Here is a 26,947-nt window from a genome sequence, read left to right on the forward strand (position 1 = left end):
AGAAGAGATCAACTTATGTTAACATACTGGAGTAGACTTAAAGGATGTAGGCATGGACATCTGGCCAAGAATGTGATAGAGGAATGTTGGGAGTATAATACAACTAAAAGTAATAGCTTTGGGTGGGTAATTAAAGATAAAATAGATAAATATAACATAAAAAATATACATATTAATAATTCTACACCCATAAGCAATATTCCTATCTGGCTATTTCCGAAACCTGAAGTAGATATACATATAACAGAGTTAAAAAATAAATGGAAAGATAATGAAAAAGGACATAAGGCAAGTCAATATATTAAAAACAAATATTATGGTTACTTAGATATGTATACAGATGGATCAAAAAGCGAAGAAGGGAAGGTGGGGATTGGAATTTATGTACCAACAATGAATTATAGCATCATTAAAAGATTACCTGACCAGCTATCGGTTTATACAGCAGAAATGATGGCAATTATTATAGGCTTGCAATGGATAGAGGAAATAAAACCAGATAGAGTGGTATGCTGTGTGGACTCTCTGGCAGCATTATATAGTATTAAAAATATGGAATCAAGTCGAGAGGATTTATTATTAGAAATACATCAAAACTTATTCCAACTACATATGTTAAAAATAGACATAAGATTTTGCTGGGTGCCTGCACATGTAGGGGTGGAGGGGAATGAGGTGGCAGATAAAATGGCTAAAATGGGAATTAGAAGGAATGAAATGATAGATATACCTGCTGGTAAAGGCGAAGTAAAGGCAATAATCAAAAAACAAATGATGGAGAAATGGCAAAATAGGTGGGATGAGGGTAGTAGCGGGAGAAAGTATTATAAAGTACAAAAATCTATCAGCACACAAGGGGTGAAGAGAAAAAACAGAAAAGAGGAAATAGTGTTAACTAGGATGAGGCTCAATCACACCGGGTTAAATGACAAGATGTTTTTGATAGGGAAATGTAAATCAAAAGTATGTATGGAATGCAAAAGTATAGAGAACGTAGAACACATATTACTACACTGCAAGAGATATAGGGAAGAACGTGTAACGTTAAGGAAAAGAATTAAGAAGATAGGAAGGGAATGGAGCATTGAGGGTATCTTAGGAACAGGTGGGGAGGGGGAAAGAGATATACAGAGGGCAGTGATAGAATATTTGAAGGACACAGGATTATATAATAGAATATAGATAAGTATTAGAATATTTTAGTATTATATTATATAGTATTATATAGTAATATATAGTATTATATAAGTATTATTATTAGGATTATTATTAGTAGTAGTATAAATAGTCTCCTCACTATCTAAGATAGCATAAAGTAAGATACTGTATATGGCCCATGTTACATACTCCGGTACAGTAGGTGGCGGTATGCACCTTTTCAAGTCATGGTTGCAACCCGCCATTAAACTAAAAGAAGAAGAAGAAGAAGAAGAAGGCTCTTCGTGACGTCGTAAAGATGGCGACTGTTCCCATAGCAAAAAGTCTGGACTTCCGAGGACGCAAAAGCCAAACTCAGCCTCCATGGCGGCGAGTGACGCCTCGGCTGTAGGCTCACAACTTCTTGTTTTTTCAAGATGCTCGTCACCAAAACCATCTAGCTGAATACCTTTCAACTTCGGCGAGGCTGTACGAGGGATGCAAACATGCAACTGAAGCACCTAAAGACACTTTTAACACCCCAGGTATGAATACCGCTTAGCTTGAGCTAAGTTAGCTGACGCCAAACAGCGACCTTTAAGGTGTCGACTTGATGCTGATTTGCTTCTCATCACACTTAATCCTGCTAGAATATAAATGCGATTAGCATCTTTGAACATATTTGTGGTACGTTTGTGCTAAATGAAAAGCTCAGTATGTGTCAACAGGTACTGCATCTGTTAAATGATCCAATGCACTGACACCTAACATACAAGTGGATGTTTTCTGTATCCTAGGAAGGTTCGGCCAAAGTGACTTGCATGGCTTGGGCCCCAAATAACAGCAAATTAGCTGTTTGCACTGTGGACAGAGTAGTGCTGCTGTACGACGAGCAGGGAGAGAGGAGGGACAAGTTCTCCACTAAGCCCATTGATTCCAAGGTGGGACACTGAATCATTTGCACCTAGTGACCCATAGTTGTCCTTTTCAGGTGGAGCCTTGATTATCGCCCAGTCATGCATTATTTTACCAATAACTTAACACACTATACTGGGGCAATTTACGTTATTTATAAATCGAAATGTTGATAGTTTACAGTAAGTAATAGGTTAACAGTTTCATTCATTGACTTAAAGTGTGTTTTGTAACTGTGGTCATCCCATGAAGGGAAGGACAGAAGCCTCAATGTTGAGGTCTACAGAAAACTTACGCACACAGACCAGCGTCTGCTTTTTGACTCCTGTCATCCACTAGAACACCAGCTAGGGGTCATCATAACCCACAAGGACAGAGCGGAAAGATCCCCACCACTGACAACAGAATACAGAAGGAACAGACACACATCAGGAAGGCTCTTTCTAACTGTGGGTCTCCTGATTTGGCCTTTGTCAAATCTCCCAGTAGAAGAAGATGTAGTGGTGCACTGACCTATACATTGGAGAGACCAAACAACCCTTAGACAAACACATGGCACAGCATAGGAGAGCAGTTTCTTTGGCCCAGAGTCAGCAGTTCATTTGCATCGTAAAAAGAAGGGACATTCCTTTGAAGACAGGGATGTCTAAATTCCGAACAAGGAAGACTGCATGTGAACCCCGCCTGTCGCCTGAAGTCAGCTGGGATAGGCTCGAGCATACCCCCACGACCCTAATGAGGAGAAGTGGCATAGAAAATGATGGATGGAAGACTGCATGTGAAAGAAGCCATTTAACTTTTTTTTGTGTGTGTGTCTTTGCAGGTAAATGTTTGTTTTTTTTGCGCATAATTTTGGTTGTGTTACTCCATACAGTATGATTTTTCCTAGGATGTTTTTTGTTTTTTTTTGTAAATCATGAAATTCAAATTAAAAATGTGTTCCTAGGTCAACCAGAAGCCCAGGCCAAATTTCCCACCCTTTCGGGTACATAGAGGACTAAAAAGTCTACTCCCAAAAACAGATTAATATTTTTTTCTACTTTATTTGCTTAGATCGCTCAATCAACTTGAGTTCTAAAAAAAATACCAAACATGTAAATATTTTAACCTTCTAAATGCCCATTTGATTCAATGTCACTGTTTTTGTTTGGAAAAATACAAACAAAATGAGTTAAATGAAATATTTGCAAAAAGTCATCACCACGAATAGCAAAGCAAATAATGTTTAGAACGACAAACAAGCTGCTCTACTAGCCAAGCCTAGGCTAGAGTTGTCAGTAGTTGCTTTTTTTGAAAAAGAGTATCTATAGTTCTGATTACTCACCAAATATAGTAGACCACCATGAATAAATGAAGGTATGGGAAATAATGAGGTCTATGAATGCTCTGTGTGCAATATTTGTAATATTTTGACTTTATTCCCATAATATTACAACTTTGTCCCCAACTTAATTTTCAGAAAATTACAATTTTATTTTGTTTGTGTTTCATAATATTATGGCTTTAAAAAAAGCATAATTTTTCCGTAATATTTAAACTCTATGCTCCTATAATTACATTATTTTTTTCCTCATAGTATTACGAGTTTATTCACTTTCCTCAATCCTCATTTGCCTCATTAGAATCTGACTTTTTGTCACTTTAACATGACTGTATTCCCATGCTTTTTTTTGCAACCTAATTTTCCAGAAATTACAACTTTATTAATTGTTTTGTTTTTCATAATAAATAAATAAATAAAATGTCTTTCTTAAATATTTCAACTTGATGCTGCTTAAATGACATTATTTTTCCTCATAATATTGTGTTATTCTCGTAAAATTACAACTTTTAAAAAATATTTTGACTTTATTCTTGAAAAATTACTGCACATTTTTAAATTTTTCCATCCATCCATCCATTTTCCTCTGCTTATCCGGGTCACGGGGGCAGCAGTCTCAGTAGGGAAGCCCAGACTTCCCGGTCACCGGCCACTTCCACCAGCTCCACCGGGAGGACACCAAGGTGTTCCCATTTTTTCTGCTGTCATTATTATTATTATTATTATTATTATTTTTGTTTTTATTTTTCCTGTTAAATCATATTTTGAGATTGTGCCGCGTGCCACAAATGGCCCCCGCACCACACTTTGGACATCATTGTTGTAGCATCTGGCTAAGATAGCTGTCATCCGTTACATGTGGATCATTTGAGGTATAGCATTTCGTATAGCTTTCATAATAATGAAGAAAATGCTATAGCCTGTTTTAATTGCCTTTTCGGGATCTGTGTGGCTGGGTAATCCGCGAGTAAGGTGGTCAGGCAGCATGGCTTGGAGCCACTACGTTTATTAAAAAAAAACAACTTTTTTTTTTACCTCTCATTCTATTCACCACATTCTGTACTTTTGTCATCTTCAAATAATGTTTGTACTACCGCTTTAATTTGGAAGTAAACTGAACAAAAGGAAGAGGAGTGTTGTGGACGATCAAGCTCGGGTGCCAATTATTCGGAACCTACACAGTCCATCACCCAGTAGTCTACTTGTACTTCATGTTGTGTAACCCACATCTGGTGTGTTTTGTGTCAGTATGGGAAGCAGAGCTATGCGGTCAACGACATGGCATTCTCACCGGACTCCACCAGGATAGCCATCGGCCAGTCGGACAACATCATTTATGTCTACAGGATTGGAGAAGACTGGTAAACAAAAACAAAACAGAAGAAGCGTCACTTTGTATGTGCTGCTCTCACATCTTTTTCTCCTTTCCAGGGGGGACAAAAAAACCATTTGCAACAAATTTATTCAAACGGTAAGTAAACGTGCGTTTTTTTGTGGCGTCGTGGGGATAATTGGTGAGAAATTGTTGTTTCAGAGCGCCGTGACGTGTCTGCTGTGGCCTGCAGAGCACACCATTGTTTACGGTTTAGTGGATGGGAAGGTAAGGCAGTGACACCGCCGCTAATCAGCTGATTATTTTTTTTAATGACTGTGAATGAATACTTGCTATTTGTACACCGTGTGGCTGCAGTTTGATTTGTGCCTCGCCACCGCCAAGCAGCGTTAATTTATTCCTCACAGGTTCGCCTTGCTAATGTTCTGACAAACAAGTCGTCAACCATCTACGTCACAGAGTCCTGTGTTGTCTCGCTGGCGTCCAAGTAAGTTGTTTATTATTTTATTTTTTTTTAGTTGTTTATTTGAAGTTGGTGTTCTTACTTTTTTGATGTTGCTTGCTCAGTGTTTCTGGCAAAGGCATCCTGTGTGGCCACGCGAATGGGAACGTTGTTCGTTACTACTTTGATGATGAAGGCTCTGGGGAGTCTCAGGTAACAACCCCCCCCCCCCCCCATGTATCTTTTAATGGCATTTTGTAAAATGCTCAACACCAGTCTCATTTATTAGTGTCAATCGGAAAGTGAGTGGTCATGTATGTATATTATATAAGTGCAGTTTGACTTTAAACGGCAACTTTTTTTTTTGGATGTCATTAGATAGTGTACCTAATAAAGTGGCCACTGAGCGTTGTTCTCACGACTGCAGGGGAAGCTTTTGATGCACACGTGCCCCCCATACGCCCTGGCCTGGGGTGCAAACAGCATCGTGGTGGGAGGCTGTGACAAGAAGGTGGTGGCCTACAGCCGAGAAGGTCACCTTCTGCAAACCTTCGACTACAGCCGCGACCGCACTGAGCGGGAGTTCACGGTGGCAGCCAGCAGCCCCAGCGGCCAGTCGGTGGTGCTGGGCAGCTATGACAGGTGGGTGAGCGACAGCGCCCTCCGTCAAGATTTTTTATGTACTGGCGGTCTTTCCCGTGCAGGTTGCGAGTGTTTAACTGGGCTCCCAGGAGGGGGGTGTGGGACGAGGCCAGGCCTAAAGAGATCACCAACCTCTACACCATCACCAGCTTGGCCTGGAAGAAGGATGGGTCTCGTCTTTGTGCTGTAAGTATTCTTCGTGTGATGGTGTCTAAATATGATAGATATTTATTTGCTGGTGTTGGGACAGGGCACGCTGTGTGGGGGTGTCGAGCTCTTTGACTGTTGCCTGCGGAGGACCATCTATAAGAACAAGTTTGAAGTCACCTATGTGGGGCTGAGCCAGGTCATTCATCTCTTTGCTGTCCTCTCTTGAAGCCGTCCTTTTTTTGAAAGCTAAATTACAAACTTGGAGATTTTACATGTCCTCATCGGTCTTCTGTAGGTCGTGGTGAGGAACCTCTCGACGGGGGCGCAGGTGGTCCTCAAGTCTTACTATGGCTACGAGATAGAAGAGGTGAAAATCATGGGCAAGGACCGTTACCTGGTGGCTCACACCTCCGACACGCTGCTGCTTGGAGACATGCTGGCCAACAAGCTCAGTGAGGTGGGTGCTAACAGTGTTAAAACATCTGACTTCTGTTTATTGCTCTGAGGTGTTTGTTTATTTGGAAAGGACAATGCATATTAGTAGATATACGACATTGTATGCCTTTTTTCAGTAATTGGGATTTAGCGCCATACCATTTTATGCAGTCAAAATAACAGTTCAAGGAAAACCGAATAAAACACACCCAATAAAACAAAGGCTGGCCTAACGATATTATTGGTATTGGCATAAATGTGAGATATTGCTTGTGCTGGATGTTGGAATGATGACGTGCTCCACATAGCACCAAGCTTTGTAGCTCAGTATATCCGTGGTGCAGGGACGGACTGACCATTAGGCAAACACAGGCAATTGCATGAGGCTCCGAGATTTCCAGGGGCCCACAAATGTCTCATAAAAACAGATTTTTTTTCTTTGATTGAAAGTACACATGGTGGTGTGAAAAAGTGTTTGCCTCCTTCCTGATTTCTTTTTTTTTTTTTTGCATGTTTGTCACACTTAAATGTTTCAGATCATCAAACAAATTTAAATATTAGTCAATGACAACACAACCGAACACAAAATGCAGTTTTAAAATTAAGCTTTTTATTATTAAGGGAGAAAAAAAATACAAACCTACATGGCCCTGTGTGGAAAAGTGATTGTCCCCCCGTTAAAACATAACTTAAGTGAGATTAATTGAGATCTATCATTCTGGAAAAGGTTATAAACCCATTTTTAAAGCTTTGGGACTCCAGCAAACCACAGTGAGAGCCATTATCCACAAATGACGAAAACATGGAACCATGTTGAACCTTCCCAGGAGTGGCCGGCCAACCAAAATTACCCCAAGAGAGCAGCGACGACTCATCGAAGAGGTTACAAAACCCCCCACAACAACATCCAAAGAACTGCAGGTCTCACTTGCCTCAGTTAAGGTCAGTGTTCATGACTCCACCATAACAAAGACACTGGGCAAAACAGCCTGCATGGCAGAGTTCAAAGACGAAAACCACTGCAGAACAAAAAGAACATTAAGGCTCCTCTCAATTTTGCTAGAAAACATCTTGATGATCCCCAAGACCTTTGGGAAAATATGGTCTGATGAGACCAAAATGGTCTCATCAGACCATCAGAAAGTTGAACTTTTTCAATAATAAAAAGTTTCATTTAAAAACTGCATTTTGTGTTCGGTTGTGATGTCATTGACTAATATTTAAATTTGCTTGACCTGAAACATTTAAGTGTGACAAACATGCAAAAAATAAAAGAAATCAGGACGTGGGCAAACACTTTTTCACACCATTGCATGTTCTCTTCAGAAAGTAAGTCGGATATGTTTTTGTCTAAATTAAGATGATTTTATGATTCATCAGCCAGTTATTCTGGGTCCCATGGGGGAAAAAACAATCATGTTGCCCATCCCAAATTAAGACTTGTTGATAGTAGGAGAAAATGTTATATTACTTCACTATTGCTCATGATTTGTTTTAATGACTGATGATTTTGTTGAGACAAAATGCTTCAATTAAATATGGCACTTTTCCTATAAGTTACATTGCACATTACAGTATTCATTCATTTGTTCATTTTCTATGCCGCTTGTCCTCACTAGGGTCGCAGGGGTAGGCTGGAGCCTATCCCAGCTGACTTTGGGCGAGCGGCAGGGTATAACACCCAATCGCATATTGCAGTATTTATTTGTGAAATGCATCCAGTGGTGGAAGAAGCATTATGTGTTCATTCATTCCATAAAATGTGACTTGACATTAGTTTGAAGGAAGAGCTGCTGCATATGTTGGTACTGTACGATAGTGGTATATCAGGTATCAGTTACGAAATACAATATTGAGTGTCTCTAAACAAAACAATTTCAGTGGTACAGTTATGATATAATCAGTACAATAAAAACATCACTATGTTGGACTGTAAGAACCTGCTTCTATGATTAGTGTGCAGAGAATTTACTCATAATGGGATTACTTCTCAGGTGCCGTGGCCTGGTGGTGGGGGGAACGAGAAGTTCTTTTTTGAAAATGAGTCAGTAAGTACTTATACTACCTTTTTTTTAAGAAAAAAAATGTTTTTACACTTTTTGCAACAAACAAACTGAACTAAATGGCAGCTTGAAAGAAACGAGACACAAATATAAGTTTTTTTTCTTTGTCTTGTTGCAGGTGTGCATGATTTTTAATGCTGGGGAGTTGAGCCTGGTGGAGTACAGCGACAACCAGGTGCTGGGATCCGTCCGAACAGAATTCATGAACCCTCACCTCATCAGGTACACAACCTGATGAAGTGGCCGGCGAGTGTGTAACAAAAAAGAGCCCAAGTTGAATTTGTTTCCACTTGTGTACACTAGATGGGGGTATAGTGCTGTGTTTTAGTGACGTGTGTGTGACTTTTGTGTCCAGTGTGCGTGTCAATGAGAGGAAGCAGAAAGGAGTCGACACCAACAAAAAACTGGCATACCTGGTCGACCTGAAGACCATCGCTGTCGGTAAGTGTGTGTGTGTGTGTAACCAGTAAACTATACTTTGTAGCAGTTGTGTATGTTTTTTCTTCAGAGGCCCACAGTCAGTTTTGAATTAAAAAGCTAATACGGGCCCCGTGCATCACATAACTGATATCATAATAATCCCATTGAAGCAGGAAAAAACTGCTTACTCTGACTGCTTGTTTAATTAAAAAAACTCTTGACACAACGCCAGGAGTGACCTATCAGAGGTTAAGATGCACTTTCCTCTTCTCTCCTCTCTCAGTGGACCTGGTGGCAGGATCCAACCTGGGAACCGTCAGCCACGACTCCAAGGTGGACTGGCTGGAGCTCAATGAGACGGGCTGCAAACTGCTCTTCCGGGACAAGAAGCTGCGGGTGAGAACGAATCCTCAGCAGAAAGTTGGGAAAAATGCACATGCTGGGCCAACTGGAATAAGTAAAGAAGATGATGACCAAGATGTTTCTTCTCCAGCTGCACCTGTACGACATCGAGAGTGGTGTGAAAACCACGCTGCTGAGTTTCTGCACCTACGTCCAGTGGGTGCCCGGCAGTGACGTGGTGGTGGCGCAGAACCGGGGGAACCTCTGCATCTGGTACAGCATCGACAGCCCAGAGAGTATCACCATGTTCCCCATCAAGGTGACAAGCAAGCAGTCCTAAAACATGGCCTTCACGGTTCCTGAATACAGTGGAACCTTGGTTAGCATCACTAATTCGGTCCAACTCTAACCAAAACGGACGCTAACCAAATCAGTTTTTCTCATTACAAATATGTAAATTTAATTAATCCGTTCAAGGAAGCCAAAAATGTTAACACAAAACATGTTTTTATAGCTTTACATGCAGAAAACAATTAATGCATGAGAGGGATAAATGAACATTTAATGTTACTTTTACCTTCATTGAAGACCTGAGTGACTAGTCGCCAAAGACCCGATGTGGCAACGAGACACCACATGGACACCAATTTTCTGTTTTGTCATGAGTTATTACTTAAATTCAATAGTTTTTCTCACCTCAATAACCCAAAATGGAGCCAAGGAAAGGTGCCAGCATTTTGATAAAGAAGGTGAAAAACACTCTTGAATTCATGAAATAACTCATGACAGAACAAGCAGATGGCATTCGTGTGGTGACTTGCTGACGCATTGTGTCTTTGGGAGCTGTTAACGTGAACAATCCCGACTTGAATGAGGGTAGAAGTAAGCTTAAATGTTTATTTATCCCTTTCATTCCTCATTAATGTCCTTTCTGAATTGTTTTATTAATGTAAAACTATAAAAACATGTCTTTTAACATTTTTGAGAGTCAACCGGTTCTTGTTGTCATTTTGTGAGCAAGCTAAGAATGCTAACAGGACGTTCAGCGATAAAAATACATGAACACAGTTGGACTCACGTGGTGTGTTAATAACACGACAAGACACGCGCCATATGGTACACTAACCAGAAAATGTATGCAAACTGAGGCAAAATTTTGGCATAAATTTTGTACGTTAACCAAAAAACACGCTAACTATCCTGGGCGGACGCAAAAGGTTCCACTGTAAATGAGTTATCATGAAAGAATGACCACGTCCTCCTGACCTTCCCCCACTTTTGCAGGGGGACATCAAAGACCTGGAGAGAGCCGACGGGAAGACGGACGTGATTGTTACAGAAGGCGTCAAGACTGTGGCGTACACACTGGATGAGAGCCTAATCGAATTCGGCACAGCGGACAACGATGGCGACTATGGAGCGTAAGCTTCCTTTGTCATCGAAACCAGGGGTGTCCAAACTTTTTCCAGCAAGGGCCACATAGTGAAAAATGAAAGGATACAAGTTTGCCACTTCGATATTTTGTAAAGCAACACATGTAGATATGCTAAGAAGTGAACTGTTTCAACTCTCTTGTAAATTTTCTTCTCGTAAGTATGGCTTTATTCCCATAATGTTTTTACTTTACAACTTGCCAGCAGTGAGAGGCGACAGGCAGGGGTGGCAATTGTTGTTGCGCCCCGGCTTGTGGCCTGTATGTTGGAGTTTAACCCAGTGAACGAGAGGGTAGTTTCCCTCCGCCTTCGAGTAGGAGGACGGGTCCTGACTGTTGTTTGTGCTTATGCGCCGAACAGCAGTTCAGAATACCCACCCTTTTTGGGAGTCTCTAGAGGACGTACTGGAGAGTACTCCCTCAGGTGATTCCCTTGTTTCTGCTGGGAGACTTCAACGCTCACGTTGGCAGCGACAGTGAGACCTGGAGCGGCGTGATTGGGAGGAACGGGCCCCCCGATCTGAACCCGAGTGGTGCTTTGTTATTGGACTTCTATGCTCGTCACAGATTGTTGATAACAAAGACTATGTTCAAGCATAAGGGTGTCCACATGTGCACTTGGCACCAGGACACCCTAGGCCGCACTTCCATGATTGACTTGGTGGTCGTATCATTGGACTTGCGGCCATATGTTTTGGACACTCTGGTGAAGAGAGGGGCGGAGCTGTATCAGCCGATCACCACATGGTGGTAAGTTGGCTCCGATTGTGGGGGAGGATGCCGGTCAGACATGGCAGGCCCGAATGCATTGTGAGGGTCTGCTGGGAACGACAAAGTCCCCTGTCAGAAGGTGTTTCAACTCCCACCTCCGGGAGAGCTTCGACCTTGTTCCAAGAGAGGTGGCGGACATTGAGTCTGAATAGGCCATGTTCTGTGCCTCTATTGTCGAGGCAGCTGATCGGAGATCTTGCTGTAAGGTGGTCGGTGCCTGTCGTGGCGGTAATCCCAGAACCCGTTGGATACTAGTGGTGAGGGATGCCGTCAAGATGAAAAAGGAGTCCTATCGGGCCTTTTTGGCTCATGAGACTCAAAGAAGCAGCTGACAGATATCGGCAGGCTAAGCAGTCTGCGGCTCTGGCAGTAGCTCAGGCAAAAACTTGGACATGGGAGGAGTTTGGAGAAGCCATGGAGAACGACTTCCGGACGGCTTCGAAGAGATACTGGACCACCATTCGGCGTCTCACTGGGGGGAAGCAGTGCACAGTCAACACCGTGTATTATAGGGACAGTGTGCTGCTGACCTCATCTCTGGATGTTGTGGATCAGTGGAAAGAATACTTCGAAGACCTCCATAATTCCACCGACACGTCTTCCTATGAGGAAGCAGAGCCTGGGGACTCCACAGTGGGCTCCCCTATCTCTGGGGCTGAGGTTGTCAAAAAGCTCCTCGGTGGCAGGGCCCCGGTGGTGGATGATATCCGCCCGGAGTTCCTTAAGGGCATGGATGCTGTAGGCATGTCTTGGTTGACACGACTCTGCAGCATCGCGTGGACATCGGTGTCAGTACATTTGGCTTGGCAGACCGGGATGGTGATCCCCCTTTAAAGAAGGGGGACCAGAGGGTGTGTTCCAACTATCGTGGAATCCCTCAGCCTCCCTGTTAAGGTCTTTTCAGGGGTTTTGGAGAGGAGGATCCGCCGGATAGTTGAATCTCGGATTCAGGAGGAGCAGTGTGGTTTTCATCCTGGTCGTGGAACTGTGGACCAGCTCTACACTCTCAGCAGAATCCTTGAGGGGGCATGGGAGTTTGCACAACCAGTCCACATGTGTTTTGTGGTTTTAGAGAAGGCATTCAACCGTGCTCCTCAAGGAATTCTGTGGGAAGTACTCCGGGAGTCTGGGGTATCGGTCCAGCTAATTCAAGATGTTCGTTCCCTGTATGATGGGTGTCAGAGTTCGGTTCGCATTGCCGGCAATAAGACGGACCCGTTTCCAGTGAGGTTTGGACTCCGCCAGGGCTGCCTTTTGTCACCAATTCTGTTTATTATTTTTATGCACAGAATTTCTAAGCGCAGCCAGGGCGTTGAGGGGTTCCGGTTTGGTGGCTGCAGGATTGGGTCTCTGCTTTTTGTAGGTGATGTGGTGATCTTCAACCCTCACTGGGTCGGTTTGCAGCTGAGATGAGAATCGGCACCTCCGAGTCCGAGTCTATGGTTCTTGCCCGGAAAAGGGTGGAGTGCCATCTCCGGGTCGGAAATGAGATCCTGCCCCAAGTGGAGGAGTTTAGTTACCTCGGGGTCTTGTTCACGAGTGAGGGAAGGATGGAATGCGAGATCGACAGGCGAATTTGTACGCCGTCTGCAGTGATGCGGACTCTATATTGGTCAGTTGTGGTGAAGAGAGAGCTAAGCTGAAAGACAAAGCTCTCAATTTACCGGTCGATCTACGTTCCTACCCTCACCTATGGTCATGAGCTTTGGGTAGAAATTTGTTTTCTCCGTAGGGTGGCTGGGCTCTCCCTTTAGAGATAAGGTGAGAAGCACTGTCATCCGGGAGAGACTCGGAGTAGAACCGCTACTCCTCTGCATTGAGAGGAGCCAGATGAGGTGGCTTGGGCATCTGGTCAGGATGCCTCCCGGACGCCTCCCTGGGGAGGTGTTCAGGGCAAGTCCGACCGGTAGAAGGCTATGTATCCCAACTGGCCTGGGAACGCCTCAGGATCCGCCGTGAGGAGCTGGACGAAGTGGCCGGGGAGAGGAAAATCTGGGCCTCCATGCTTAGGCTGCTGCCTCCGCGACCCGATCTCAGATAAGCGGTAGAAGATGGATGGATTTTTACTTTATTCTTGTAACATATATTATATATTTTTTCTACAATATAATTTTTCAAAAATTACAGCTTCATTTGTTGTTTTGTTTGTTTTTCATAATATTGCGACATCTTTTTTCTTTAATACTTCAACTTTTTGGTACTAAAATTATGCTATTTTTCCTCATAATATTTCTAAATTAATATCTTAAAATTATGACTTTTTCTCATCATAGTACACCTTATCCCAGCTCTTTTTATTTTGACTTTGTTCTTGTAAAAATTATTGCTGATTTTTTCCATTTTTGCTTTTTTTTTGTTTGTTTTCTTGTTAAATTATATTTTTAGAATGTGGCATGGGCCACTTAAAAAAACAGCTCTGGGCTGCACTTTGGACACCCCTGATCTAGACAGTGAAGCCCATTTAGAGTCTTCAAGGAACATAACATGTGTTTGTATGCGCAGTGTCACAGCTTTCCTTGAAACTCTGGAGATGTCACCAGAGACTGAGGCCAAGTGGAAGACGCTCCGCAATCTGGCACTCGAGGCTGGCCAGGTGCACATTGCAGAAAGGTGTGCATCGTACGCACTAACTCACTCCTAGCACAGCACAGCACAGCATTCCCCATCTCTCTTATCTCTCCAGTGTTATTCCCCTGTGCTGAAAAATAGGATGTCCTGCTCGATAATGCATCATGTTTATCAAGATTCCATCCATTGACTTTCTTGAGTTGTGCTGCAGGTGTTTTGCAGCTTTGGGTGACGTCTCCACTCTTCGCTACCTCCACCAGACCAACCAGATAGCTGAGAAGGTTTCAAAAGAAATGGTGGGTGAGGCCTAATGAGATGATGTCTTTATAAAGTTACTAATGCTTAATTGCGTCTCATCCAGGGCGGTGATGGGATGGCGTTCTATCAGGTGCAGGTGCGCATGGCCATGCTGGATAAGAACATTGAACTGGCGGAGATGCACTACGTGGAGCAGGTCCGTCAGATGTTGACGCTGCTGAGAATTAGAACGGTGTGATTTTAATGTGTGTGTCGTTGCAGAACGCCATCGATGAGGCCATTGAGATGTACCAGGAGCTCCACATGTGGGACAAATGCATTGCAGTGGCTGAGGCCAAGGTACCACGGCCTCAGCCCCTCATCGATCATCTGACGTAGTTGCGTACTGACTGTCTAAATCTGTTATTGTGCTCCCCGCTAACTGAAATTAGGGTCACCCAGAGCTGGAGACGCTGCGTGGGAACTACTACCAGTGGCTGACAGACACAGGTCAGCACGAGACGGCCGGCGAGGTCAAGGAGAACGAGGGAGACTTCCAGGGCGCCATCAACTTGTACCTGAAAGCAGGGCTTCCAGCTAAAGCCGCCCGTCTGGCAATGAACAAGCCCACCATCGCCAACAACAGCGACACAGTCAGCCGCATCACCGCCAGCCTCGTCAAGGCCGAGTACTTTGAGCAGGTAGCAATGAACACAGCACAATAACTTTTAAAGAAACACCATGCCAGCATCAGTGTGTGTTGCTGACCAGGCTGGCGACCTGTACGAGAAGACGCGCAACCACCAGAGAGCTTTGGAGTGCTTCTGCAAAGGAGCTGCTTTCAGTAAAGGTAGGTCATCACTGTCTCACACACACACACACACACACACACACACACACACACACACACACACATGTTGACTGTGTGTTAGAAAAATTAGCAGCTTTTATTGTCTGGCTGTGTCCATGCGTCCTTCAGCCGTGGAGCTGGCTCGCCATGCCTTCCCCGCCGAGGTAGTGAAACTGGAGGAGGCCTGGGGGGACTACCTGGTCCAACAGAAACAGATGGACGCAGCCATCACCCACTTCATCGAAGCCGGGTACGTCGTGTGGGGGGTCGGAGGGACGAGGGACGAGAACTTTTTGGGCAGATGAAGAGCAGGAAGGATGACTCACAAACATGCTGCAAGTTTTCAATGTTTGAGAAGTTTGGGTTGGCTTATCTAGCTTCATCAGAGGGACAACATACACTCCTGTTAAAAAAAAAAAACAGTTGAAAAATGGAAGAATTTACCTTTTGCACTGTTAATTCATAAAGAGGTTCTACGTAGGGCTTCAAAATGCAAAAAGAAGAAATGGGAGTGAGACAAAAACGGTTTAGAGTAAGCAATGTATTGCAAAGAAGCATTAAAGTGAAATAGGCTGTTCATCAGCTGATCAAAAGTTTAAGAGCACAGCCTTTAATCGGCCAAATGTTGGCATAAATGTGGATTGAATGTGATTTAGTGTTAGGTATTCACACTGTCATGATCTCTTGATGGCAAAGGCAAAAAAGCTTTCAGTCTTTGAACGCTGTGGGATTGTTGAGCTGCATAAGCAAGACCTGTCGCAGCGCGCCATTGTTGCTTGGACGCAGTAACACAGTCCTTTGAAACTTCTTTAAACATCCTGAGGGTTATGGAACAAAAAAGTCACATGCCAGTAACGTTGGAAGCCATCTGGACCGTCAAGGTTACATTTTTTTTCTCATCAGAGAATACAACTTTTTTCCAACTTTCAATGTCCCTTGTTTGATGCTCCCTGGCAAAGTCTAAACGGGCAGTTTTGTGGCGTTGAAGGAGACGAGGTCTTTGAATTCCTTTTTTGTTTTTGAAACCCTTTGCCTGCAGATGCCGTCTGATGGTTATTGCGCTGCAGTCAGCACCAGTAAGGGCCTTAATTTGGGTCGAAGACCGCCCTGTGTCTTGATGGGCGGCCGATTGGATCCTATGGCTCAGTGCAGGTGTGATTTTTTTTGGGGGGGCGGGGGGTCTACCACTTGACTTGACTTTGTTCCATAATGCTCAGGATCTTTCAAAAAACTTAGAATGACTGTCTTACTGCTCCCAACCTCAGCAGCAAAGGCACGCTGCGAGAGGCCTCGCTTATGCAGCTCGACAATCCAACCATGTTCAAAAAGAGAAAGCTTCTTAGCTTTAGCCATCAGGAGGGCATGACAGTGTGAATGCCTGACAGAAAATGAAAATGAATAGCCCGTGGTCCTAAACTTTTGATCAGGTGATAAACAACTAATTTTTTTTTTTTGGTTTAAATTACAAGCTCCAATTTTTTTGTCTCTCCCCCCCTTCTTGCTTTTGCATATTGTAGCTCTACTTAAAACCTCATTAAGATCCAAATGTGCAAAATGCAAATTCTAGCAATTTTTCAACTGGTCTTAAGATTTTGATCAGGAGTGTATGTGCTTGTCAGGATGAGACTGTGGAGATTCCCTTGAAAATGAGGTTTTATCGCTGCTTGTATGTATTTTTGTACTTTGGATACTGCTTTATCATGTTTGTTCAACTTTTACTTTGATTTTGTTATCAAATTAATATGCAGGTTTAAATCATGGCGATTGCAAGTGGACAAAAGTGAAGCTCAAGTTCAACCCATCCGTCTGAAATAAAAGATATGTAGGACGATTAGCTACTTAAATACTTCATTCATCTCCAAGAGAAATTTAAGTCTTACCCATTTATCAGTGCTCATGTAAAACTTTTATCAAAATTTGACCATGCACGAAACATTTTTGAACCAGATGTAGTTATTATAAAATTAACCAATTAATAATGTTTAATAAATCAATTTAATGAAATGTAAAAATGGTTTGTTTTGTAAGTGTGCAGCAGTAGGGGGCACATGAGTTCAAGACAAATTTCTGAAGAGGTACGCAACTGTAAAACATTTGGGAACCTTTGCTTTAGATGAATCCATCATTGCACTCTGCTTATGGTTGTTTACATTCAAATATCACTGTATTTTATGTGTTTTAAATGGTTTATTGTATTTGTTCATGTGTATTGTACGTGACCGGATATGACGTTTACATGTATGGCGCATCTGTGCATCCGCTACGTGCATTGCGTAGGTTTTTACGTAGGGTCACGCTTGGTGAATAAAGACAATAGAAACATCCGCATGCTAGCGAAGTCTTAATAAGAATCACAAAGAAAATAACCCCCCTGTATATTACATATGTGAAGTATGGTTATTGATCATTTCAGTCATTAATAAAAAAAAAAAAAAAACACAGCATGTGACAACACAGAAGTGTCATCTTAAAAATTTGCGAATGGAGGAAGTGACGTAGTCTTGCACATGTTCAGAACTGATTGTGTTTTCTGTAGTGACAGGCACCATCAACCCACTTTCTATTTAATGGGACTGTTTGCAACAGTTACGCGGCTACCTCGACGGTGCTAACTTTTGAACATGCTGCAAGCACCATCCATATCCCGGCCTCTTTCTGCTTTGCGCATGCAAGCCACGCCCCACCAAAAAACAAACACACGCGCACAAGCCAAGTTTGGTCGCTTTTCTGGGACGCACTGTCATGCATGCGCCAACAACACTTTGCAGTTAAGGAGAAATATAAAAGCACTATGCCATATGCTTTATGCTAGCTTATGGTGTTCTTTTTAGATTTGTGGATTTGAAAAAAAAATGCATTGTTTAGCCAGTTGCAAACAGTCCCTGTAAGTTCCCCAAAAAAACAAATTATTTACAGTTTAAAGCAGAGAAAAGAATTGGCAAATATGCAGGGGGAGCCAGGTGGAGATCTACTGTATGGGTTTCACCTGTATTGTTGAATGAATACCTTTTGAAACTTGAGCACACGTTACATGTCACGTCTCCTCCATCTCCACCCTACTGCAGCTGCTCCATAAAGGCCGTGGAAGCGGCCATCGCGGCTCGCCAGTGGAAGAAAGCGGTCCACATCCTGGAGTTAAATGAGGATCCGTCCACCGCTGTGTACTGCTTGAAGATAGCGCAACACTACGCCTCCATGCAGGAGCTGGAGGTGAGCAGAGTTCACATCATGCCCTTGACACTGGAAACACAACGTCTACTTCCTATTCACTGCTGGCCTGCTTTCAACATGTTTTTCTAAATAAGCTCTTTTCGCATAGCGCAGTTGTTGCTGATGTTTTCAGAAGCCCAAGCTGCAGACGTGACTTGACTAACGAAATGTCATGTTGACAGCCTTCAGCTTCCACTTTGCATCCATTAGCAGCCTCCGTTTGAAAGTTTGTCACAGCGGTATGAATAAGTGCTGACGGCGAGAGAGGAGAACAAGATCAGACACCAACACAAAGCGAGGAATAAAGCAATGCAGGGCCATTCTGATGAGCTCAGCTGAGCCAAGCCGCCTCTGCAGACGGTGCCAGACTGAAAATAGTCGTCTATTTGCGTCTCTTTGCGCCACGGGCACATTCCGGCAAAGTAATTAAGATAACAAACTCGCTGCTCCCCAACCTGTGCATCTTGCAGGAGAGCCTAATTGTCTGTATAAAGTATAACAATAAAGACCAGCCACGCGCATACCTGCCACTTTACGGAGGAAGCAATGACGTGACACTTTTTAATTGGCAAAATGTGCCGCTTGCACACATTCACTAGTTTGTTTCCTCGCTTGCCTCACGCTCCAATCTTTCTATCACCACTTGGCTGAAAGCCACTCTTAGTTATCACCAAAGGAGAGCAAATGTGAGATGGAAATTGCATAATGTTAAATGGGAAAAGCTGCTGCATGTGGTTGCCATGTGTCCTACAGGTGGCGGAGCAGCTGTTTGTGAAGGCGGGCCACATTAAAGACGCCATCGACATGTACACCACTGCAGGATGCTGGGAGGAGGCTCACAAGGTCAGTGGGGGAAGACTCATCAATATATCAGAATGCATAGAACACACTGCTTGTTCTAGTGATGGGAACAAAGGTGCTGCTTTTGTGACACAGCTGGCCCTGAAGTGCATGAGCAAGGAGGAAGTCACCGACCTTTACATACGCCGGGCTCATGAGATGGAGCGAGATGGCAAACTGAAGGAGGCTGAGAGGTAAAAGTGGCTTTTGTCTTTCTAACGCCGGGAGGACTAAAATTTCTCCAACACTTGACTGTCTCTTCAGGTTGTTCTCCACAGTGAGCCAGACGGATCTGGCCATAACCATGTACAAGAAGAAGCAGATGTTTGACGACGTGGTCCGCCTGGTGGCCAAACATCACCCCGACCTGCTGGCTGAGACCCACCTCCACCTGGCCAAGGTGAGTTCCGGGTCCCGCCGTGGCCTTACTGTGGCTACAGGCTGGATGTTATGTTATATTATGTTCTTTGTTGACTGTAGGAGCTGGAGGGCGAGGCCAAGTTCTCAGAGGCAGAACATCACCTGATGCAGGCTGACGACTGGAAGGCTGCTGTCAACATGTACCGACTTCATGACATGTGGGAGGATGCATACAGGGTACACACCCATCACTTTCCTTTCCTGGTCATTGTTTGGATGGAATTGTTGCTTCATCACTAATCAGATGTTTCTTTCACTTTCACCAGGGTCAATTTGCGGCCCACGGCACATTCTATAAAAATGACTTAACAAGAAAAAAAAAAAAAAACAGCAAAAATGGAAAAATAAGCAGTAATTTTACAAGAGTCCAAATATGAAGAGGAAAAAAATTGTAATCTAAGGACAAAAAGCCATAATTTTACAAGAATAACGTAATGTTATGAGGCAAAATAATGTCATTTTAGTAGCATAAAGTTGAAATATTAAACAAAAACACGATATTTTTTAAAAAGTTGAAATATTAAAACAAAAACAAAACAAAGAATAAAGTTGAGATTTTTGTAAAATTAGGTTGTGGAAGAAGTTACAATGTTACGAGAATAAAGTGAAAATATTAAGAGAAAAAAGTCACACTAATGAGAAAAAACACATTTTAGGAAAATAAACTGGTAATATTATGAGGGAAACTTACTATTTTAGTAGCATAGAGTTGAAGTATTAAAGAAAATATTTTATTTTTTTAAAGTGGGAATATTATGAAATACAAACAAAACAAAATCAAGTTTTGAATATAAAACATTAGCATATGGGAATAAAGTCATAATATTACAAACAGAAAATTTACAAAGATTATGGAAGAAGAAAGTTGAAATACTTGGAAAATAAGAAGTTAAAACACAACTAAAATTAGGGGAAAAAAAACGCAAAGACTAAAGTTAGTTTGTTTTTACCTATATCACAAAGATGGAGTTTTTTTCTTGAAATATATATAGCTAGTTACTATACTATACTATATAACTAGTTAGCATATCTGCATGTGTTGCTATACCAAATATCACAGAAAGTGGCCCTTGCATCTTTTCATTTTTCACTATATGTGGCCCTTACTGGAAAAGTTTGGAACCCCCTGCTGTAGGTGGAATGTGGCCCAATACTTTTGTCCATATAGTAATGTATGTTGTTGGAGCTGTGTCACTGCCGTCACATGACTTTACAACTGTGTGCGTGTGTATGTGTGTGTGTCAGATCGCCAAGAGCCACGGGGGTGCAAACGCCCAGAAGCAGGTGGCCTACCTGTGGGCCAGGAGCCTCGGAGGAGAGGCGGCCGTCAAGCTGCTCACCAAGTTTGGCCTGCTGGAATACGGCATCGAGTCAGCATCCAACAGCTTGTAAGATGCAGGGCCGCACAAGTCAAGCATGAGCTGCCTTCTCCAACAATGACGAGAACCGCCTTCTTCTGTCTTTTGCTTCGCAGTTTATTCGACTTTGCCTTCGAACTGGCTCGTCTTTCCAACAAGGAGAAGATACCGGAGATCCACCTCAAATATGCTATGTACCTGGAAGATGAGGTACTTCTCCATCCTTCTACACGCCTTAAATCAGGGATGTTCATCATGCAGCCCAGGGGCCATTTAAAAAAAAAAAAAAATAAAAAAAATGATTCTTAATGAGATGCAGTGAAGCCTCGGTTTTTGTAATGTTGCCTCCGTTTTCATGAGCTGTCTCGGTTCTTGTACAATATGTAACACACTACTCTGTTTGCCCTGTACTATAATGAGTGTCCAAACAAAGCACACTACGCGTTGCTGACTCACCGTTCGTGCAGTTTTTGAGTGTGATGGCTAAAAAATGGCCAAAGAAAGTTAAGAGTGGCATATAATGAAAAATGACACAATGAAAAAGGATCAAGCTATGCCACTCTGATATTTTGTAAAACAACACATGTAGAGATCCTGAGAAGTTACGTATATTTGAAGAAAAAAAACTGCATCTCAGCTTTGTCATATCGGTGAAAAAGCATATTATTAGTACCAACTTCACGCTTTGCTCTTTTTTTTTTCCACTTGTGTTTTTTTCCCCCCAAACATTTGAACTTTCTTTTTAAATAATCTTTGTCAATTTTCTTGTAATATTATGACTTCATCCCCATAATATTTAGATTTTATTCCTGTAATATTATAACTTTCCCCCTAATTTTTACAAAAACGGCAACTTCATTTTGATTTCTTTCTCATAATATAAAGACCTTGAAAATAGTATTTTTTTCTTTAATATTTCAACTGTATTCTACTAAAATTACATTATTTATCCTCATAATATTGAGTTTATTCTAGTAAAATTGCAATTTTTCTCGTTAGAATACAACTTTTTTTCTCTTAATATTTTCACTGTATTCTCATAATAATTTCGTTTTTTTCCATTTTTGCTGTTTTTTTTCCATTTTCCAACTATTTCAACTTTCTTTCAGTACATTTTCCTCTAGTAATTTTGACTTTATTCCTATAAAATTTTGACTTTGTAACCTTTTCACTGACCTAATTTTACAGAAATTATTTTTTGTTGTTTTTCATAGTATTACGACTTTAAAAAAAAGTATCTTTTTTTTCTTACATTTTTCAACTTTATGCAATTTAAAATGACGTTATTTTACCTCAGAATATTACGTTAGTCGTTTAAAATTATGACTTTCTTGTTAGATTGTAACTTTTTTTTCTCAGAATATTTTGACATTAATCTTGTAAAATGACTGCTGATTTTTCTATTTTTGCTGTTGCTGTTTTCTTGTTAAAATTATTTTTAGAATGTGCCGCTGGCCAATAAAAAAAGAAAAAACGGCCTTTGGACTTTGGACATCCCTGGCTTTACATACACAGTACTGACCTACGCTGGATTACTTTTAGAATCTTTAATACACAAAATGTATCAAAGCGGGCCCCTGCATCCATCCATGTTTTTCTGTATGTGGCCCTCAATGGACCCCCCGCCATAAGTCATCTCAACATTTCTGTTTTGGCTTCCAGGGCAAGTTTGCAGAAGCTGAGCTGGAGTTCATTAAAGCAGGAAAGCCCAAAGAAGCCGTGCACATGTGAGTACATATGATGCATTTAAAGTCATCATAATGTAGACAAGAAAAATGTTTCTATGAAAATATATTTGCCTCATTATTGGCGCATTCAGGCCATACGAAAGAGAGATGTTGTTTTTGTGTTCTCTTGCAGGTATGCACACAACAAAGACTGGGCCAATGCGCAGCGCGTGGCTGAGAGCCACGATCCAGAGAGCGTCCCGGAGGTTCTGGTGGGCCATGCCAAGTTCTGCTTTGAACAGAAAGACTACCAGAAGGCTGAAGCCCTCCTGCTCCGAGCAGAGCGATCCGACCTGGCTGTTAAATACTACAAGGTAATTTTAGGAAGTAGAGCTGCAGAACTAACAGTAAACTTTACTTTCTTTGCTGTGTTCATTTGGTACTGAACTCACTGGCCTTTACAGCAGCTCCACTTGCACAATCTGATGAGATTTCATGCCAGTGCCATCTTGATCAGTTCCTTTTATCCGTTCAAAGCTGCGTGGTAAAGTTGCTGTGTTTCTCAGGACGCTGACATGTGGAGCGATGCCATGCGCATCTGCAAGGAGTACCTCCCCAACAAGCTCGCACTTCTTCAGGAGGAGTATGAGAAGGAGGCCACCAAGAAGGGCATGCGGTGAGAACAAACGTCCACACTCCGTTTGAACTCGGACTAGCTTAGCCTTTTAGCCTGCCGCTGCGAATCACCTCAGTACCGAATGATGCAGGGAGATGTTAGCTTGGGCATGGATTAAACCATCCCAGTCTCTGGGGTCACTTGAAGGCCCAAGCAGGATCTCCAAAGCCCGAGTTTGAAGAGCTCAGCCCAACCAGGAATCATTTGGTAGCTGGCCAAGCCGCAGCTCGCCTCCTCTCTTAACGACTCGTGGGAGAGAACATCAAACGTTACCCTTGGAAACCACGGAGGAAGATGTTGGTTTTGAGCAAGAACACACTGAATTATTCAACTCTGCCCGCTGCTTGCGCCCGCTTTTTGTTGTGCTAGGATACAGCACGGCCTTCTCAAAAGGAATCGCATAAAAGACGATTCTCACTGAAGAGTGACGGCTGAAAAAGGACGCAACGCTTTATAGTAGGGATGTCCCATGCCATCAGATATCGGTATCATTTTTTCTGGCCAATAATGATATCAGCGCATGAGTGGATGACGTTATGCTGCGCTCTGGCATTATTTTGAAGTTTGGCCTTTGGATTGTAAATATGTGTAAATGAGGGTCTTAAAGGAAAACTGTTTTTGGAATCATCCACATCATCCACAATGTGAGACATGAACACACATGTCTTTATCTTTTTGGTGCGTTGTAAATAGAGAAAAAACGCTAGCACGAGGCAGATAACAATGCACGTACTGGGAGTCACCTACTGTATACAGTATGTTTGCCTATAGAGCCCTCTATTAAAACACCTCCAACAAGATTTTAGAATTTGATGTACAATCGGTGACCATATAGTAGCATGTGCATTCATGGTAACGTGTAATACTTAGAGTACTTTGGTCATTTTTAGCATTACCGGAGCTTCCTTCCTGGGTGCATTGATTTCACAGAGCCCATAGCAACGAACGCTACTTCCATCAACAAGAGTAACATAGACTGAGCGTTTGCTATCGCCGACTACTACTTTTTACAAGAACTGTCAAATGATTAAAAATTGTAATCAAATTAATGAGTTTTCAAATGAATTCGTCACGATTAATCACCATTTACCACTGTGTGAGAAATATGCCCATTTTTACTGTATCTTATGAACAGAAAGGTAAATGACAGGACACAATTGTATACTGTATATTTGTATACACTAACAGCTCCAAATGAACTGAAATTTTAAATCAAGCTAAAAGATGCCACACTTCTGAACAACTATTTACTATTTAATAGTAGCAGACCATTTGACTCACACTTTGAACACGTACCACGTAATTTAAGTTGAATTCACATGTGTACGTAGATGGATTTCCGAGCATACTCAAGTGCAAATTGTACTTCCGCAGTAAGAGCTACGTTAGTGAGAGATAATATCCACTTACTGTTTTTCCTTGTCTTTCTGTTTATTGAGACTACCATACATGCATAATAAAGACATTGCTGTGATTTTCGGAGTGTCAGTGAATGCACCTCGCTGTTGTGTCGTGCCAATGAGGAAGTGTTGTTCCCAGGACTACCTGATTCGAGATGTGTTTGTCAGTTGAAGATGCATATATAGTGTTTTGCACTACTGATGATGGGTTCAGGTCAGAATAAAGTTCTAAAACGGTGTCACGACTCTGTTGGGGGGTGCTATTATGCCTCCGTCTGCCGTCGAAAGAGAGGTGTGGCTTGACATGATGCACATGCGTTAATTACGCTAAAAAATAGTTTGTAATTAATGAAATAAATTTGTTATTACCGTTAGCCTGCTATTTTTGACAGCTCTACTTTTACTGCCCCCAGGCAGAGAATAATGTGGCTGGGTGCTCGGCAGATCTAGCTATAGTGAAACACGAAGCCATTCCCATAGGGTTAGCATGTGGCACTAGTGCTGAACGTTTCATTGACAAAATTAGAGCATAATAAAACAGTCCCCGTTGAGCTGGTAAATTCAATCCAACCTCACAGGAGATTCAGCAATTCCTCTGATGTCTTATGTTGTTTATTTTATGAGCTATGCTATGGTTGAGGTGAGGTGTATTTGCACAAGGTATCTGTATCAGATCAGTATCGTGGATACCAGCCTGAATTTTACTCAGTATCGATTCAGAAAAGAAATCTGTTGTATCACACATCACTACTCGATAGTGGCGTGAGGCGCTGTGTCACTACACCACAAAAGTAGTTGTTCAGTGTTAGCTCCCTCCATAACATTGTTGCTGTAGCTTGGTTATTATGCAGGTCACATTACATAAATGGAACATTTGATCCATTTTTGGAGGGTTTTTTAGAGGGCTTTATAGGTGGAATAGATGTGTCCTATTATGTGCATCGTTAGCTGCCTCATGCTAGCTGTTTTTCTGTTTAGAGCACGCAGAAAAGAAAAAGACATGTGTATTCATGTTTCACATAAGAATTGTGGATGATGAAAAAAGTGCACTTTTTCCTTTAAATAAGATGTCCGCTGACGTTGTGCAAGTTCAACACCTTGAAAGGATAGCGGCCATGAAGCTCGGGAGGCACTTTTTATTAGCACGCAGCATAAAAATGCTGCGCCTTACATCCTGTCAGGCAGCATCTAACAATATATGTGTCTGTGAAAAATGGCTTCCATTCTCAATGAAAGCGCTGGCTATGCGAGGCAGAATTAAGGTGTCTTCCTTTAATTGTTTGTGGGGTTTTTTTATGACTTTTGAGATAAAACAGGGGTCTCAGCCTGGTTGAGACTAGGCCGCATCTAGTACTCCACACAAAACGGTTTCAAGTACCGTAATTTCCGGTGTATAAGCCACACCCACTAAATTTAGAGGAAAAAACATATTTGTTCTTACATAATCTGCACCGATGTCCACGTCATAAAGTGGCATATTGTTGCGCGCATGAGTCCGTGAGGAGCAGCCAGCTCTTTATTTGACAGAAGCCAATCATGAGCTATGAACAACCTCACTCCGAGCTTGTCAACCCATTGGAAATTGTAGGAGGTCATTACTACGGTAAATATAACAGTCTGACTCACGGTTTCAATCTTGTAAACAACATTAAACTCATCACACAGCAAATAACACTCAAACGTTATCCCTCAGAAATATAGAAACATGTATCAATACAAGTTTTATAAAAACTCCCAACATTTTGAAATGTTCCCATAATGTATTTTGGTTGAGAAAACCATTTCATTGGAGGAGAGCATCGAACGCATACTTGTAGAAAACGCGTGCCATGCTGCTTGTGTCCACCAGAGGACCAAAATACATGGAAACAGTGTCCGAGGGAAGGTGACATCATTGCAATGAATGCGTTGCTCAGACACAATGCATTATGGGATACCTCTAAAATGTTGGCTTTTTAAAAAAAAAAAAAGTCACATTGAGGCATGTTTACATATTTGTACATACACTTCTTTGAATATGAAGTTGCCGTGTGCTGAGTTTAGTGCTATTAGTAAAGTGTCTTTAAAAGATGACACCGTGAGTCAGACTGACCTCCACTGACAACTAATAGGTTGGCAAGCTTGTTGTGAATGCACTGATAGCTGTGGCACTGTTGGCCACAATTGGCCGGGCTGCAAGTTTAAGGCCCCTGGTTAAAAATGGATCGCACTTTTTTTTGTTTATTTGTGAAATGCATCACAGTAAAAGAAGCATCATGTGTTCATTCATCATGACTAGACAGCAGCAGGTCAACTGGACCCTTGACCGTTGAGTTTGT

General features: G+C 42.2%; 1 protein-coding gene across 1 annotated transcript in view; it reads left to right on the top strand.

Moving 5' to 3' along the window:
• The first annotated feature begins 1,434 nt into the window (after window positions 1-1,434).
• The window catches only part of ift172 (intraflagellar transport 172), a 37,081-nt gene continuing 11,568 nt past the window's right edge, over window positions 1,435-26,947 (top strand). Inside the window, exons 1-34 of the mRNA XM_054762229.1 lie at window positions 1,435-1,682; window positions 1,935-2,078; window positions 4,622-4,734; window positions 4,805-4,844; window positions 4,908-4,973; window positions 5,114-5,193; window positions 5,274-5,361; window positions 5,576-5,790; window positions 5,853-5,976; window positions 6,041-6,136; window positions 6,236-6,397; window positions 8,370-8,423; window positions 8,557-8,660; window positions 8,794-8,879; window positions 9,142-9,254; window positions 9,352-9,519; window positions 10,485-10,621; window positions 13,906-14,013; window positions 14,183-14,267; window positions 14,333-14,425; window positions 14,491-14,568; window positions 14,661-14,909; window positions 14,980-15,058; window positions 15,188-15,308; window positions 18,124-18,268; window positions 19,022-19,111; window positions 19,205-19,302; window positions 19,373-19,508; window positions 19,589-19,705; window positions 20,774-20,916; window positions 21,003-21,096; window positions 22,549-22,613; window positions 22,747-22,927; window positions 23,120-23,229. Of these exons, the coding sequence (XP_054618204.1) occupies window positions 1,644-1,682; window positions 1,935-2,078; window positions 4,622-4,734; window positions 4,805-4,844; window positions 4,908-4,973; window positions 5,114-5,193; window positions 5,274-5,361; window positions 5,576-5,790; window positions 5,853-5,976; window positions 6,041-6,136; window positions 6,236-6,397; window positions 8,370-8,423; window positions 8,557-8,660; window positions 8,794-8,879; window positions 9,142-9,254; window positions 9,352-9,519; window positions 10,485-10,621; window positions 13,906-14,013; window positions 14,183-14,267; window positions 14,333-14,425; window positions 14,491-14,568; window positions 14,661-14,909; window positions 14,980-15,058; window positions 15,188-15,308; window positions 18,124-18,268; window positions 19,022-19,111; window positions 19,205-19,302; window positions 19,373-19,508; window positions 19,589-19,705; window positions 20,774-20,916; window positions 21,003-21,096; window positions 22,549-22,613; window positions 22,747-22,927; window positions 23,120-23,229 (3,821 nt within the window). The 5' untranslated portion in view covers window positions 1,435-1,643. The remainder of the gene's footprint in view (window positions 1,683-1,934; window positions 2,079-4,621; window positions 4,735-4,804; window positions 4,845-4,907; window positions 4,974-5,113; window positions 5,194-5,273; window positions 5,362-5,575; window positions 5,791-5,852; window positions 5,977-6,040; window positions 6,137-6,235; window positions 6,398-8,369; window positions 8,424-8,556; window positions 8,661-8,793; window positions 8,880-9,141; window positions 9,255-9,351; window positions 9,520-10,484; window positions 10,622-13,905; window positions 14,014-14,182; window positions 14,268-14,332; window positions 14,426-14,490; window positions 14,569-14,660; window positions 14,910-14,979; window positions 15,059-15,187; window positions 15,309-18,123; window positions 18,269-19,021; window positions 19,112-19,204; window positions 19,303-19,372; window positions 19,509-19,588; window positions 19,706-20,773; window positions 20,917-21,002; window positions 21,097-22,548; window positions 22,614-22,746; window positions 22,928-23,119; window positions 23,230-26,947) is intronic.

Source organism: Dunckerocampus dactyliophorus, chromosome 19 (genome assembly GCF_027744805.1).
Source record: "Dunckerocampus dactyliophorus isolate RoL2022-P2 chromosome 19, RoL_Ddac_1.1, whole genome shotgun sequence".
NCBI classification, from domain to species: Eukaryota; Metazoa; Chordata; class Actinopteri; order Syngnathiformes; family Syngnathidae; genus Dunckerocampus; species Dunckerocampus dactyliophorus.